Source organism: Anguilla anguilla, chromosome 13 (assembly GCF_013347855.1).
Source record: "Anguilla anguilla isolate fAngAng1 chromosome 13, fAngAng1.pri, whole genome shotgun sequence".
Classification (NCBI taxonomy): Eukaryota; Metazoa; Chordata; class Actinopteri; order Anguilliformes; family Anguillidae; genus Anguilla; species Anguilla anguilla.
The window spans coordinates 22,942,254-22,958,415 of record NC_049213.1 but is presented as its reverse complement, the minus strand read 5'-3'; the positions used below and the strand labels follow the sequence as shown (position 1 = coordinate 22,958,415).

Here is a 16,162-nt window from a genome sequence, read left to right as displayed (position 1 = left end):
TAAGGACAAAGAAATACAGAAATAAATAAATGCAGAAATATCCATTTATGTCACGTTATCTATTAATTTATATCTTTACATTAATTTATTTGTACATTTTTCTTTATTTATATCATTCATTCATTCATTTTTTAATTTAGGTATTTTTGGTCCACAATAAATTTAGACCCGATGCAGACTGCATGAAATTCAACACTAATTAAAAAGAAAACACGTCGTACATTTCCCTGAATAATTAAGCACACTACAACTAGGTTCTTTATTATATGGGGAAATTCCAGAAATTAAATGAAAACCGGTTTATGTGGTCAGTTAAGTATAACAGTAATAACTGAACATCCGTAAAATCTTATTCTGGTTAGACTAAATGAATATTGTGACCTGAAATCTGTCCGGACTAAAACTATGAAATAAAAAATACAACAAAAAAGTTTTTTCAAAAAATAATTTAATATTCACTGTTATAATGCAATTCTGTGAGGCCTTTGGCAAATAAAATGGTTCAGGGTCAATTTTACTATATAATGTTTCATTTTTAATTCCAACATTTCTTTTTTATTATTCATTTAATTTTATTACAGTCAGTAGAAACCAAACCAGACCCAGACAACACAAGCCAACTGCACAATAAATGAGTAAATTTAATTTCACCGCGGGCCACTACTGGGATTGAGAGAGAGAGAGGATGCTTCCCACTGTTTCAGAGCTCACGGTGTATTTTACCCAGGCAGCACAGCGTGCCAGGCAGCAGCAGCAGCAGCAGCGAGGAGACCTCCCCCCTAGCCGGCCAGCGCAGGGTTAACGTCTGCTCCATAAACTCCCGCTAAAGAATCCCCTCGCAGCCACTGGTGAGGGCTTTAAATACAGATTTGACAGGCTCGCGTTTTTACTCACAGGCACCACGAAATCGGCCAATCGTACCCAAAGCTGATCTCCTGCCCCTCCGCACGGTAGTTTTTGAACACGTTGCTGGCGCCCGCGGAAAAGATGATCGCTCAGAGAGCGCTGCTCTTCTCCTTTATATGCGCGTCCTGTGCTCTGTGCTCGACGGCGAGACAGTTCAGCCGCGACTCACAACACAGACCAGTGATTGCCAACCTGCAGGACTCACTCACTGATGAAGTCCACACGGAGTCTAAGAAGGCAAAGGTACGCTCTCATTATTTCTTCTTCTGCTGCATGTGTTTATCAGAATTGTTGGGGTTTGTTTAAAACCAATATTTGCTTTTTTTGTAGCTCTACTGCCATTTCCTATTGAAACATTTCTCATTTTGCCAACTGTTACTTATCATTATATTCACTAATATAATGAAAATAGTCATTCGATATTGATGCTGAGTAAATAAAATGTTATTCGTAAATTTATAATACATTTCCTTTTATATTTCCTTTACCTATGCAAATCATAATAAATATATTTAAAAACCTTTAAAAAAGTTCTGTCTTGTGAGGAAGTAATAATCATTACACCAAATGCATTTCCCTCAAGACTTTCAGGTGGAAGAGCTTTTATTTTAGAAAAGTTTAGTATTTAGCATACATTGCTCTACTTGTAAACGTTATTTTTCTTGTACGTTTTTAACGTATCTGCTACATAGTTCAATTTATGATTACCTGTATGTCCTATACATGATGTACTTATTTATTTTTACACATATCTATATAAAATATAACTTTGAAAGCTTCTGGCCATGGACTGCTGACTGGTTCTAGGGTAGAGCATTATGACTGTTAAGATGGTTCTAGGGTAGAGCATTATGACTTAAGATGGTTCTAGGGTAGAGCATTATGACTGTTAAGATGGTTCTAGGGTAGAGCATTATGACTGTTAAGATGGTTCTAGGGTAGAGCATTATGACTGTTAAGATGGTTCTAGGGTAGAGCATTATGACTGTTAAGATGGTTCTAGGGTAGAGCATTATGACTTAAGATGGTTCTAGGGTAGAGCATTATGACTGTTAAGATGGTTCTAGGGTAGAGCATTATGACTTAAGATGGTTCTAGGGTAGAGCATTATGACTGTTAAGATGGTTCTAGGGTAGAGCATCATGACTGTTAAGATGGTTCTAGGGTAGAGCATTATGACTGTTGAGATGGTTCTAGGGTAGAGCATTATGACTGTTAAGATGGTTCTAGAGTAGAGCATCATGACTGTTAAGATGGTTCTAGGGTAGAGCATTATGACTGTTAAGATGGTTCTAGGGTAGAGCATCAGACAGTAGTTCACCATGAGGGAGGTGTAGCTTTCACACTGCAGTAAATCACTATTTCCAGTTAGGGATCATGCTTGACGACCCGCTGCTTTTGCAATCTTGTGGTTGTGTTGTGAGAGGCATGACTGGGGTCTTACTGAGATACAGCGTGCCCCTCTTTTACGTGGCTGCCTGGAACAGACCCTTCTGACTGGCTTCTCAAATGAAAACCAAATCATTCCAATGAGTACAGAAAGGAGTTAAAATTTGCTTTAGACCTTCTGACCCCTTTCGGTCCATGTGTGTGCACATGAAGCTAGATATGACAGAGAAATAATGAGAAAGAATCCCCCTCCTGTACAGAAATGGCATATTTTGCAATACAATGTAAACGTGTGGATTGTTTTTGGGGGGGGGGGGATTATAATGAAAAATATATTTTGCTGAATTTTTTAAATAATTGAAATATCTGAAAATGGCATAATTTGTGTATCAGCCAACATTTTGTGTGGTGTAATATCTTGAAAATATGTTTTACCTCAATTGCAGTAACATCCAATTTCTGTAAGGAGTGCCTGATTGGTTTGCAACTACTACTAGACACTGGGGAGGTAGTTTCTCCTGCTTATATTTAACCTAGTGGCACGGCAGATTTCTGCTCACCTTAGGGGAGGGGTTAGTTCAAAGGTCAAAGGGAGAATGAGGCCATAATTCAATATACCCCCTTGAACTAGAGCAGCAGGAGTTTATTTGTATGCTCCACTTTCCAAGCTTTCATCCTGAAGTGATCCAGATCCTGCTCGAGGGGCAAAACAGCAGCGTGCCACCTGGAGCTTCAAAAGTTCACATTCCAGTCAGCCTGTAGCCCAAACCTACTGACGGTAAATCTGCCGCAGAAAAAGTCACCCAAAAATCTTATAGCAAATGCTAGGCAGCACAGCCTAGCACAGCTGTTCCTGTGCCATGACTGGTCAAAGTCGTCCCAGACGCACAACTCCGTCCACTTTGACTGGGACCGGGTTTGTTAGCGTGCTGTACACACATTACACTTGCACGTTAAGGCTAATGGCATGTCCATTCAACAGAGAGAGGTGGCGCTCAGCGCAGGCTACGATGCGGACGCGGGTTCGCCACCGGCCGACACCCCTGATGATTCTGACGACAGCCTGGCTACAGCAGAGGGAAGTGGTGAGACAGCCCTCTAAGTCACCTCCTCCAGGCTTTTAAAAACTGATTTATGAGCTCAATGGGAAGGCGTACTCCTTTTTAATGGCCACACGGTGCTTGTACAACATCTTTAACATGGAACTATCAAGCAATACTGTAGTATGTGTGTGTGTTTTCTGCTGGTCTGGATCCAAACTTTATTTATGCATGATTTATGCATGCCCACTTGTCTGTATAGTAGACAGGGCTTCAGCAGCAAAGAATTACTGGCAACATATTTTAACCAATCATAAATACTCCATAAAGACATTAAAAAGTCACCATAGTAATTTATGTGCTGAAGGTTGTATTAAGTAGTGGTGCAATGTGCACCGAGTCCTTGCAACACCTGCAAGTTATAGATGGCAGGATTGACAGTTTGTGGATTGATTCCCTTCATTCAAATGGATCCAAAACTATGTTATTAATTTTCCCTTTAGACGATGCTGTTGTACCTGAACAAACTAACAATTTGAGTGTAACTTCAGAGCCAAGATCTTTACAACGATACTAACTGACAGATTTACACTTGGAGTTAAACAGTTTGATGATCATTCAACATTAAAAGGCCATGTTATGCAGTTTGTTTTTCCTCTACCGTTCCAGAGCTGCCCACCTGCCTGCTGTGTGTGTGTCTGACGGGCTCCGTGTACTGTGAGGAAGTGGTGCCTGACATGACAGCAGTGCCACCTCTGCCCAAAGAGACCGCCTACCTTTACGCTCGCTACAACAAAATCAAGAAGATTAAGGCCAAAGATTTCGCAGACGTCGGTCAGTGACGGTTTGTTCATATGTTGCCAATTTTCAGATGGTACAAAACGGCACGATACCATTCTAATTCTAAGTGTCTTTCGTAAATGAGTCTGTTTTGAAAAATTGAACAGCTTACTCTTTGTATTTTGCATCTATAAACTTATCTACTCAGATGCTATGAAAAGTTTCGGTTCATATTATAGCATTCAGATCTTCAGACTGACTGACATCAAACACTGACATTACCTAGCAACTAGGGAATCATATCGTAACACTGAACTAACAACAGCCAAACATACCATTCATTTGTATGAGCATTGCAATAGTCAGACCACTGCAGATTCAGCAAGTACGCAGTTACATCAGAACTTCAGTTTTATGCAGCCAAGTTAGCCTGTTAGCAACCATTAAAGCAATCAAGGCTATTCTATCATTAAGCCTTTTAGCTTGCACTGTCATATGGAAGCTAACTTGTGAATCATGCAACACCAGTTTTCAGGGGAAAAAAATTTGGTTAAAACTCTCCCTGAGGCCAATCTGTTTCTCAGACACAAAGCACAGATATTCAATCATTACAGTTTGCGGACCCATAGCATTCAAACATCCCTGTGGCTTGTAGGTATCCATGTTCCAAAAAAAGGTCCTACAATATAATCAAATGCATATGATATCCCCATGTTTTATTTCAGTCACTTTGAAAAGGATTGACCTGACAGGAAACATCATTTCGGAGATTGAAGATGGTGCCTTCTTAAAGCTAACACTGCTGGAAGAACTCACGCTTGCAGAGAACAATCTAGTCAAACTCCCAATGCTACCAGCCAAACTGAGATCCTTCAACGCTAATCACAACCAGCTCAGAACCTCTGGAGTAAAGGCTAACATTTTCCAGGTACCATGTCTGAATGCAAGCACATATGCTGTTCAATAGAAAACATTAGTACGGCTAGAATACTTTACATCAATTACCAAAATCAAAGCAGTGGGGGCAATATACTGTCAGACAGACTGTCTGCATTTACCATATTGGCACGTTGAATTACATCTGAGAGAGTCTGAAGACTGAATCATGGTCATGCATTCTGACATGGGAAACTGACCCATACATCATTTTCCACAGAAACTCACCCAACTGACATACCTCTATCTTGCCAACAATGAGCTGGAGGCAGTCCCACCCCTTCCAGAGTCTCTGCGCACTGTCCATCTACAGGTCAGTTCTCATAAACCTTAACCCTTGTGACACCAGACAAATGAATACTCTGCAACTTCAACAAAATAAAATCAGCACTCGAGTAAATCTGCAGTCATCTTCAAAGGTTTGGTTAAATGTGCGGTAGCTACTGTTCATGTGAAATGTGCCGTTCTCTTGCCTTCCCACCACTGTTACCTGCAGAACAACAACATCGCCGCAGTTAGTGATGAAACCTTCTGCAAGGGCAACAATACCTACTACATCCGCCCCAACATTAATGAGATCCGAATGGAGGGGAATCCAGTCATCCTGGGCAAGTATCCCAACAGCTTCACATGCCTGTCCTCACTGCCTATTGGACAATACTCCTGAAACAGCTCAGTAGAGATGACCAGGTGGGAAAAAAGAAACCACAAGCAAATTCTCACAGCAAGTTTTTAAAAAAACTGGCCACAAAAACTGCAATTTTCCTTTTTTTTGTTGTTTCATTTTCTTTTACGTGTTTTCAATATTAACCAAGCCTCCGAATTACATGGCTTTGATCTATGTTACATTGGGTATTGTGAAATTTTGTAGTGCAATTTCATGTCAAATGTCTGAATGAATAGCATTTTTTGTCTATGTATTTTGTACTTCTTTGAACTTGCTAGGCAGGTTGGACAGACAACAGATCTAAAACAAGGGTACATAACCTCAACCTCTTTCTGATACATTAAGCTCCTTCATGAATTAAATCTTGTGTGGAGCTGGCCTTTCAGCTTTCCCCAAAATTCTGTGAATTGCCTTCATTTAAACAGTTAGTAATCTTAAAAAACCTAAAAAGTATCTAACATTGGTTGGAGGGGAGGAAAACACTCATCATCTAGCAGTCCACACCATTTGAAGTTTTACTTAATACAGAATAGTGTAATAAATAGAAATTACCCACTGTAGGCTTCCATTCATTAAAATGTCCTGCTTCAAAGAAAGTTAGGTTTAGTCAAGCACTACTTGCCGTGGTTATATTTAACTGGCAGTAACATTTTATGTTATCCCTACATGTAAATGATTGCTTCTATGTGAACCCACAGACCAATCAGTGTATGGCTGTACAGCACAGCTTGTAATATGTTGGCAAATGTTCTACTTTATTTTAATAAAAAACTTTTTTTATTACAAAAACCTTAAGGGTTTTTTTATTTTACCATTCTCATACTGAAAAACCTCTTTATGAAAACACTACTTTTATCAACATGTTATTGACACACTGTCACACTGAACATTGATACAATGATACAATGATCTGATGCATGTTAATTTATCTTATGAGTGTGGTGAATGAGAAACTAAATCTAGATAAATATTCTGTGAACTACAGACTGTTCTACAAATGCAGCATGCATTTGCATTTTAAATGTAGGCATTTAGTAGATGCTCTGATCCAGAGCAACTTGTGCAAGTGACCATGGAAAACTTGAGACTAATATTGTTTCTTTATGCTGGCCAAGTTGGCAACCATATTAATCCCATATTCCAGTAAATACTGGAATTGTTTCCATAATACATATTCCATAATACACAATAGTGCCAGTTTGTCCCTGCTGCCACTACACAAACACAATCTTCAACTGGACATGAAGGCATTTTTTTCCATCATCAAGGTTCAAACGAGACTATGAAAAATCTTTCAGCGTCATAAACCTTTGAAATAATGGTAATGCCTTTGTTTTTTAACAGTAATAGTGGTAAATATATTTCTATATACATCTTAACATTAAGACTGTTGTATGGAAAGAATATGAAATAAACACGATAACCAGAAGCCGCAAGATTTTCCAGAAACGTTAATAAAAGCAATATGAATGTGGGCCATAAGACGTTGGCACCCATATACATGCTGAATTACTTAGACACAGGAACAGCCGTCTGGAATCAATGCGCATTTTGTGATAAACTAGACAAGACAGGCAGTTGGACAGACAGTGGTAGTTTGTCAACAAACACATGGAATTTAGTCAACAGAATTAAGGAAAGAAAAAAGAAATGTCCAGTGGAGGACTTGGTTTTCTCAAATGTACAGTGTAACTTCAGATCTGCGAGTAGGCCACAGTGCGGGTGCAACTCTGTCAAAGGCATTAAGAGACATGCCCTTCATTCTCACATTTCAGGGAGTACTTGTTTTGTCTGAAAATTATACTCGTCACACTCTGTCTCAGTTGATTCATTTTCTGTCTAGTGTCTGTCTATGTTCCCCGTTCCTTCAAAAACCGAAGTCTTTTGAAATTAAATCCTTCGACCAAACATACTGAATCCTTCCAGGGGTGCCGATCAGTCTTTCCCCTGTTTTGTTATAACTAGAGGGACTTCAGAAAAAGTTTCATGGGGGGAAAAAAACTTGCATTATCAGCATCCTCCCCAGAGAGCTCCATCCACAGACCGCCCCATGCTGTGGGCTCAAATCCATCTCCTCACAGGGTGCTTCCTGTCTGCAGCCGGCAACTCATTCGTTTTTTCTGACAGGTAAATGGCTACTTCTACCCCAGCCTATCCCTCTGCAGTCTGCTCCAGGTGTTCTGTGACTCTGGGTCAAACCACTGCACAACTTCATAAACGAAGCTTCCATTTTTAGACTGCCACATTGATTTATTACTGGTGTGCTTCACAGTAGTTCGTTAACACTATTCTGATTTTTAAACAGTATGATTTAATTTGCTGAAATGTTCCATTAAAGCAAAATCCACTAAGTCCTCTCTTTTCAGCAATGCAGTAGCCAAACCTACATTATAATTGGCAGGAATTTAAATTTCTTTTATTTTTTAACATGGCAGACCTGAATGACCTGCAAATGTACACTGTATTTAAAGGGGATGTGGGTATTGTACTGTAATGCCACAGGGGACTGGGAATCCCCATAAAATATTTTAATCATATTTGACCTAATTACCATTTCTCATTTAAAACTTTACAAGTATAACTGGAGATTTCCCTTTCATATACTTAAGGGGAAAAGTAATTGGATTGGCTGTTTCATGCATGAGGTATGAGATGGGTTGAGAAAGGCTAAGCGAGCCAACAGTACAACAGCAAAACAGTGGCGTGAGTTTAACCATTACAACAGGCAATGAAAGGGCCACCTCTAGGGAAAAAAGGCTGGGAGGAAAGTCCCAGTTGACCTCAGACACGCCACCCAGATCGGCATGAATAACTGGAGTCGCGGAGGACCGGATAGGGGCCGGGGAGCCTACCTTGAAGTGCGCGAACGTCCTGCTTCTCTGTTCACACCTCTCGGAGAAGGCCCTCAGGGCCCGGAAGAAGAGCAGAAGGCTCTTCGTCTCCTCCACTCTGAAATTTTAAAAGCAACATGCAGGTAAACATACACAGCAGTGCCAGAGAAACAGGACCGGCTTTCTGGATTTGCATAGACATTTAATTATTATAAGGGTTCATTATCACTGGTTTTCTGTGGATTAGATAATTTGCTATTTATATATCTGCAACTTAGCGTCCATTATCAGCCATTTTCACTTTCATTTCACTTTCACTAAATAGATATAATGTAATATGGGATGGATGCTATACTGTATTATGACTTCACTTTCTATAGTTTCTCTCTCAAACAATTCCAGCAGTGAGGTTTGCATTTCGTGAACATATGCAGACAAGTTAAATTTTAAAGTTTAAGTGTTTTAAGACCCTAAAACACTTACATTTTTCTTTTTCACATTTTTAAAATGTTTTCATTTTTGTTATTAAATTTCCACTACCCTTTCCAGGGATTTGTGCTGAACATGAATGTGACATTAAAAAGTTTCCATAGATTCACACTACAGGCAGGAGGCCGAGGGGCCGAATTTCCACCATGGCGAGCCTGCAGTCTGCAGGAGATGCCATTAAGCACCAATGGAAAAATGGCAAGTCTCTCAAAAATAATGGAACTCCGCCAGTCCAGGAGGGAGGAAAAGCAGCAGGCTTCTCATCCCTAAAAAGAGGCTCAATTATCCCTGCAGAGACTCACTAATCGCTGCACAGAGACTCACTAAACCCTGCACAGAGACTTACTAAACCCTGCACAGAGATTCACTCAACCCTGCATAGAGGCTCACACAAGCCTGCACAGAGACTCACTCAACCCTACACAGAGACTCACTAAACCCTGCACAGAGACTCACTCAACCCTGCACAGAGGCTCACTCAACCCTGCACAGAGGCTCACTCAACCCTGCACAGAGACTCACTAAACCCTGCACGAACGCTCACTAAACCCTGCACAGAGGCTCACTCAACCCTGCAGAGACTCAATAAGCCCTGTACAGAGACTCACTCAACCCTGCAAAGACTCAGTCACTCATCCCTGCAAAGATGCTCACTCACTAATCCCTAAAGAGAGGCAGTACCTTTTCCCCATTTTGACAAAAAATTATTTCCCTGCAATTACTATAGGTGCAGGTTTGCACAGAACAGATTCTGAAAATATAGGACTTGCACATTCCTACTTTCTCCTTGATGTGTTTAACACAAGATCTAAGTTTTGTTAGTCTCTGGGTGATTTTCACTCTGTACATCCATAACTATCCATACTGGCAAACTACAATCATGAACATGTGCAAAAATAATAATTGTGGTTTGTAAGTAGAAGTCAGTGTGAAATGCTGATTATGTGTGTCATACATGGAGAAAGACTGATCTCAATTTAGAAAAAATGATATTTTGCAGTAGACAGACAGAAGGAACGAGACCTTGGTTGTTTATCATCAGAAGAGCATGTAAACATCAGAAACACCACATACATACATATTACACTGCTGTGAGACACAGCGACTGTCTTGCTGTAACCAACATTCACGTTGTTTAGGATAAAACATATTTTCTGACTCTTTTCCATAATCAGCCATAGGTCTCGAAAGTACTGTCTGTCGCATGCAGCTATTCACGCAAAACATGTTTTGAATAAAAATGCAGTCAACTCAGAGTTCTCAGAGTTAAACCATTAAGGATGAATTAGAAATATTATTTCACCCCAGTAAAAAAGGCATTGTATGCACAATGAACAACCTGTTGTAAAATAATGGAAATATTAAAAAACTGATTCAAAAACAGACCTATTTTCTAAAAACCCATCCTAATGAAAGGAGCAGGTTTTCATTTGTTTGCACTTCTTAAATATCATTATCATTAGAATTTTTTAGATCAACCTTATTTTTAGTGCAATTATTACAAATTATCATCTGTTCCAAAACTAGTATTAAAAACACAGAAAGTACTCGGACGTGTGCAAGACTGGTATCTCCAGCATTTTCCCCTACACGCGTGCCAGGACCGAATCTCAGACCAGACAATATAATCCAGATGTGGCTCAGGAGAGGCCAGTTAGTTATATAGGAAAGGCCTGGCCAAAACATTCCTACAATGAGAGGCCAGTTAAACTTCTGACAAGTTTAAAGCCGTCCAGTAGCGAAACAGACTAGCAGCTAAACTGTCATAGAATTAAACATTTTATGTAGGTTTCACGTACAGTCTGTTTTGTACAGAAGCAATTCCCCTATTTTTCTTTGCGCTGACATAAAAAAACAAAAAAAAACAAATACAATACAGATATCCCAGATTGTGTTTGCACAGTCGGCCACATCAGATGAAAGCCGTTTTTGTCCCAGTAACATCATAATCACCTCACTTACATGTGCCTATTCTTAGAAGTAAAAACCACCAAAACCATAACAGAATTTTTTAATGGCCTGTGAAGCATCCCTGTCCGCTGACATGAGTATGTTCTTCACCAGCATAAAACAAGGGAACTTTGGGGTAGGGTCACGCCTTTCCAAAAACAGCAGCCACGCTTTGTAACAACACACATTGGCCATTTTATACATGTGCATAAATGTGCCATGACAGCAGCGGGAGGGAATTCTGCTGGAGACAGGCGATCCTTCTCCTCCTGCTGACTGACTCGCAGATGGATTCCTGACTGGCGTGTGGATCCTAAAGTAGCGGTCTTTGTACCATGCATGTACCCACGATCTCCACTCGAGTGCCCCAATTGCTTCTTACTGTGCCTCGCCCTACATCTGAATTTGGGAGGATGGCCTTTACTGAGCATGCAGCAATACTGTAACAAGCCAATCACTACTGACGATTACTGTACGTTACATCACAAGATGTTCTTATGCAGAGTGATTTGCAAACGTGGAGAACATTGGCACGTGTGAATTTTGAATAAGAACACACGAGCACATGCTGGGGTCTCAAATCCCCCCCAGGGTATTATCTCTACTGTGCTCTTTATGTGATCCCAGAATATCAATAAAGTGAAAGAAATACATAAGGCTTATTGAACTCAAGCACTGAGCACATTGAACTCAATTATACAAAATACTAACATATTATAGGTAAAACAATCTCATTACTTATCTTTAGTAACCTGCTCTTAATGAAAATATGTCCTAATGTGTCTTATTTGTGAGGGTTGGCTTCTAAAAAGCCACCCACACTGGTCAGTCAGGTGCTCACCAGTTCACCTATTGAACAGCATATGAAGAGTCTTCCTCCAGCGCATTTCTTTGCAAGACTGAGGTGTGACTGTGGTATGAGGGGACTATACATTGGACACCATATTCACAGGAACAGTTCATGTTAAAAGTGCATGCATATAAAAAGTTCATTCCGAATATGTGTACAGAACACACACTCCAAATCTTTGATTATCATCAGGGTTTAATTTGGGTACACAAACCGCTTGATTAGATGCCACTAGGGGTTGGAAACTTTCCGGAATATTCAGAGGAGGAAACTTTAAAAAAAATAATTCATTATTAAAAACAAACATTTTAGATTGAAATTGGGAAATATGTCCAAAATTCCCAAGCTTAAAGTCCTATTTAAAGTTTCCGGGAATTTACCAGACATTTTCCGACCCTTTACAAACCTCAGTTTTATGACTAACCATTAAAGGGGCTGCTCAGTGGCGCATCCTGTAAAGACATTGCTCTGTATATACGGGCCTCATGGTCTGGCATGGAATGTGGAAGCTGAGATTGGATGTGAAAATCTGCATCGGGGTGTGCAAATTGAGCTCTGCCTGAGCCCCAAAATGTCCAAACATGTGCCTGTAAACACACGAAGAAGTAGGCCTACACGGACTGGTTTGACTTTAAAAGTAGGCAGCTAACTTTCGACCAGAGCAGCCTAGTTGTTGAAAGATGAATGGGCCATGTCACCTGACAGAAACCCTCTCAAGCCTGCAGTTATGATGCACCATAAAGTCTGCAGCAAAACACAATTCTGTGGCTTTATGTTGCTTCAGTCTCTGGTTCATGAACATAATTATTTGATACATATCACAAATTGTTTCAAATGGCAAATGTTGTTCATTTTGACCAGATGTTCACTTTGAAAGTTGAGCTGCAGCGCTAAAGGACAGCTATAAAACAATGGCTTTCATTGTGCAGTTTTGGTGGAAATGACGCTAAAGAGGCTACTAGCTGCTCTTCTTTTCCAAAATGAAATGCAGTACATTGGGGGAATGAGGGCGGATCCTATTCTGCATTGACATTGTAAAAAAAATGCATTCTATTATATTTTTATTGTATGCATGTTATTTTATGCATTATGTATTAAAATATCCTACACAAATGAAGGGGATTGTAATTAAAGGTGATCAGAGAGTATTAACACCAAATGTGCCTGTTTCTTGGATGTAACTGCTCAATAAAACTTGAATTATAAAAAAAGGACAAGTGAAACAAAATTGACAGGACACTGATCATTGTACATGATGCTTACCCAGATACGAATGTGCTGATATCAATTAACTCACATCCATCCACAACAATATTTAGGGCTGTTATTCTCCTCACGATAGTGCCGTCTTCCTCCTACACATTACAGATGAGAAAAGTGCACAGTATTTACAATAGTATTATAAAATCACAAGCTGCCTGCAAATTTACAGTTAAGCAATGAAACAGTATGAAAAATAAGCACTGGTCTTCTTAAAGATTTTTTTAAAATGGTATATGAATGTTCAGTCAAGGAGTTTCTCTATCACAATCCACTGTGCTAAAAAAAAACAATTTATAGGTTTTGTATACAATGTTTTTGTTTAAAACTAATCCAACAACCAACTCAAAGCCAGTCTGTCCATAGAAAAGGCAATGTTTACAAGTAAGAGAATGAAAATGAATGGCAGACTTATTCTTTTTTTACTCCATGGTAGCACATTTTCAAATTTTCATTATCATTAAACTCATTTCAAATGACAAACATGCTGAAAAACAAAAGATTAAGATGTATTACATAATGGATAAATAGATTTTTGCTGCCCCCTGGTGTTTGGTGATAGATCATTGTTGGTACAGCAATCATGAGAATAATACGTAAAGGACATTTTTACACTGATGTGTAATTATTTATAAAAATCGTGTCAAATTATCTAGCAGCTCCTCTTCTTCCATCCTCAAAGCATAATGGACATCACTGACAAAAGCCTACTGTGTGTTAATATTTAATTGCCAGTGATTCTGATGTGATAACTGGTGACAATGAGACAAATAACCACTCAGGCATGGTGAGGCATTGCTCATGGCACTGTAATCATCATCTAAAATGTGTTTTTCAGTGTAGCCAGCTGGAGCGAGTCTGCTTTTCACTGCACAATCCACCAGCTAAGCTGTGCAGTTACTACACCACCGCACTGCAAACCCAACGCAGCTGGTGCAGGCAGATCGACATCCCAGAGGAGTCACTACTGCACTAAGACTGAACAGCGGGTGGCAGTGTCATACAATGGCTGGACTAGGCTTGTAGCTCAGAGGCACAAGACCCAGGTGGGGCACAGCCTACGTACCCCTGAGGAAGGTACTTCACCTGCATCACACTTCAGTAAATCTCCAAATGTATAAATGTATTTTATGGGCAATACAAATATAGACTGTGCAAGTTACTCAGGACAAAAGCTTCTGCTCAAAGCCTGACTGTAATGGATTTATGAAACCCTCCCTGGCTAGTAATATAAGCAGCATTAGAATCAATCAAGAAGTTCACATCTGAAATAGTACATTTAATACTGAATGTGAAGTATACTAAATCATTATCAACAACAGTGTAGGACATTATGCAAAAACATTGTCTTACCTGGATTTCTGTGAGCTCAAACTCAACTTGAAAGTTTAAGAAACTGCAGTTACCAGAAACTCGGTACCGCTGTACAATTTTTGTCCTACCTAGAGTGGAAAAAGCAATACTATGAGAACATGTTTGTACATACAGTTTCTCACAGGAAGCACACTTTATGAGAGCAGAAATAACAGGAAACAAGGAGACATGTTATTATTTACTATTATCTCCCTATGACAGCAAGTGTTTATGTAAGTTGGTTTATTTCAGAAGCAAAAAAATCCCAGTAGACCATAATCCAATCTGAGTGACCGGAATGAGCTCCAAGTCTAATCTAAATTATACTGGCTACTCTATTCCTTTTAAGCAGTGCATTACATTTAGGCTATCACTCCTTTTACACTAATCCGCTATCCCAACATGCACCGCCCAGGTCATTCTGGTATCAAAATATACTCCCAAAAACCTAAAAAACTACAACCTTTACAAACAAACCCATTTTTAACCCAAAACCCTCTGCAACCTTCTACCAAGTAAAAATAATTTATTTTGTTTTCTCAACAGATAATCTGAATCCACATCCCAATGCCTACTTTTCTACTTGCACTAGCCTCTTGCACTTTCCCAACAATGTGTTGACTGTTTCTACCTGTTCCACAATGCCACATCATCTGCAAACAATGATTTACCTATATTAGGATCTACCTGGGAAAAACATCATTGACCATAACATGAAATAGTAATGAACTAATCACACTACTCTGCAGTGTCCCATTTCCCACCCTATACTGCCGTTTTTACCCATTCTCACTCGCATTGTTCTCCCAAATAAAACTCTTCAATCCAATTAAATGTTTTTCACTCATTGGCCAGAGATTCCACTCACCTGATTAGAGAAGAAGAATGAAACCAGCAGCACTAACGTACTCAAGGATAAGATTTGAACATCCTTCACTTAGCACTGTAAGAGGAATAACTAAACCTCACAGGATCGTATTGCCTGTCTGGGTGGAAAATTGTAAAATAGGTTTGCAAATTACATAATCTGTGCTTACTTTTTTCCAGTGTTTTCACTTCACACTCTTTCAGTACAATTCCATTGATTTTGGTCTGTCTGGCCAGATCTTCCTCCAGTTTCTCAAGATTCATAACGGCATCATTCTTTCCTCTTTTGAAGTTTGGCTGTGATGTCCTGAAACGCATACACAAATCTGAGATGGGTGATGCCATGTAGCTTTGAACCCCCTTCAACTAGATATGGACAGATGTAAAGTCATTCACCATTGTCGAATTTATTTTTATTTATTTATTTTAATATACAATTTAGCACCATGCAAGTTAATCTTGGTTCAGAGTGAATAATGAAACTCACAAAGTCCGCTGTGTGTGCTCTTCAATGTGCAATATCACCTCTCGTTCATTGTTTTCTTGTTGATTTTGTAGCAATGCGATTTCCTCCTGTAGCAATTTGATTTCTGCTTCATACACTTGCTCCATAGTTTCAGGTGTTGGAGTTTGATGCTCACCGATAGATCTGGCAAGAAAAGCCAAGAACGGGACGGGTAGTTGACGTTAGAAAATGACAGCTACAACTACTTTTCGGTATTTACTTAGCTCAACGAAATAAAATATTTAAACAGAGTTTGTCGACCTGACAATCCTCTCAATCTTTCTTAAATGAGCACAGCTGTGCACAATATCACAAAACAAGCTGATTAGCTACGCAATG

The 16,162-nt window shown here is 39.5% G+C and overlaps 2 protein-coding genes across 2 annotated transcripts; one reads left to right on the top strand and one right to left on the bottom strand.

Annotated features, from left to right (window-relative positions):
* Positions 1 to 655: 655 nt before the first annotated feature.
* On the top strand, positions 656 to 5,897 carry ogna (osteoglycin, paralog a). Its single transcript, XM_035389357.1, has 6 exons — positions 656 to 1,149; positions 3,278 to 3,380; positions 4,005 to 4,169; positions 4,841 to 5,043; positions 5,272 to 5,364; positions 5,548 to 5,897. Exons 1-6 carry the CDS (start codon positions 988 to 990, stop codon positions 5,716 to 5,718), a joined length of 897 nt encoding a protein of 298 aa, XP_035245248.1. The 5' UTR covers positions 656 to 987; the 3' UTR covers positions 5,719 to 5,897.
* On the bottom strand, positions 5,313 to 16,147 carry cenpp (centromere protein P). The gene is made up of 6 exons (XM_035389358.1): positions 15,806 to 16,147; positions 15,489 to 15,625; positions 14,452 to 14,540; positions 13,102 to 13,193; positions 8,571 to 8,667; positions 5,313 to 5,541 (listed from the first exon to the last, which is right to left on the bottom strand). The coding sequence occupies exons 1-6, from the start codon at positions 15,928 to 15,930 to the stop codon at positions 5,422 to 5,424; spliced, it is 660 nt and encodes a 219-aa protein (XP_035245249.1). The 5' UTR covers positions 15,931 to 16,147; the 3' UTR covers positions 5,313 to 5,421.
* Positions 16,148 to 16,162: the final 15 nt, after the last annotated feature.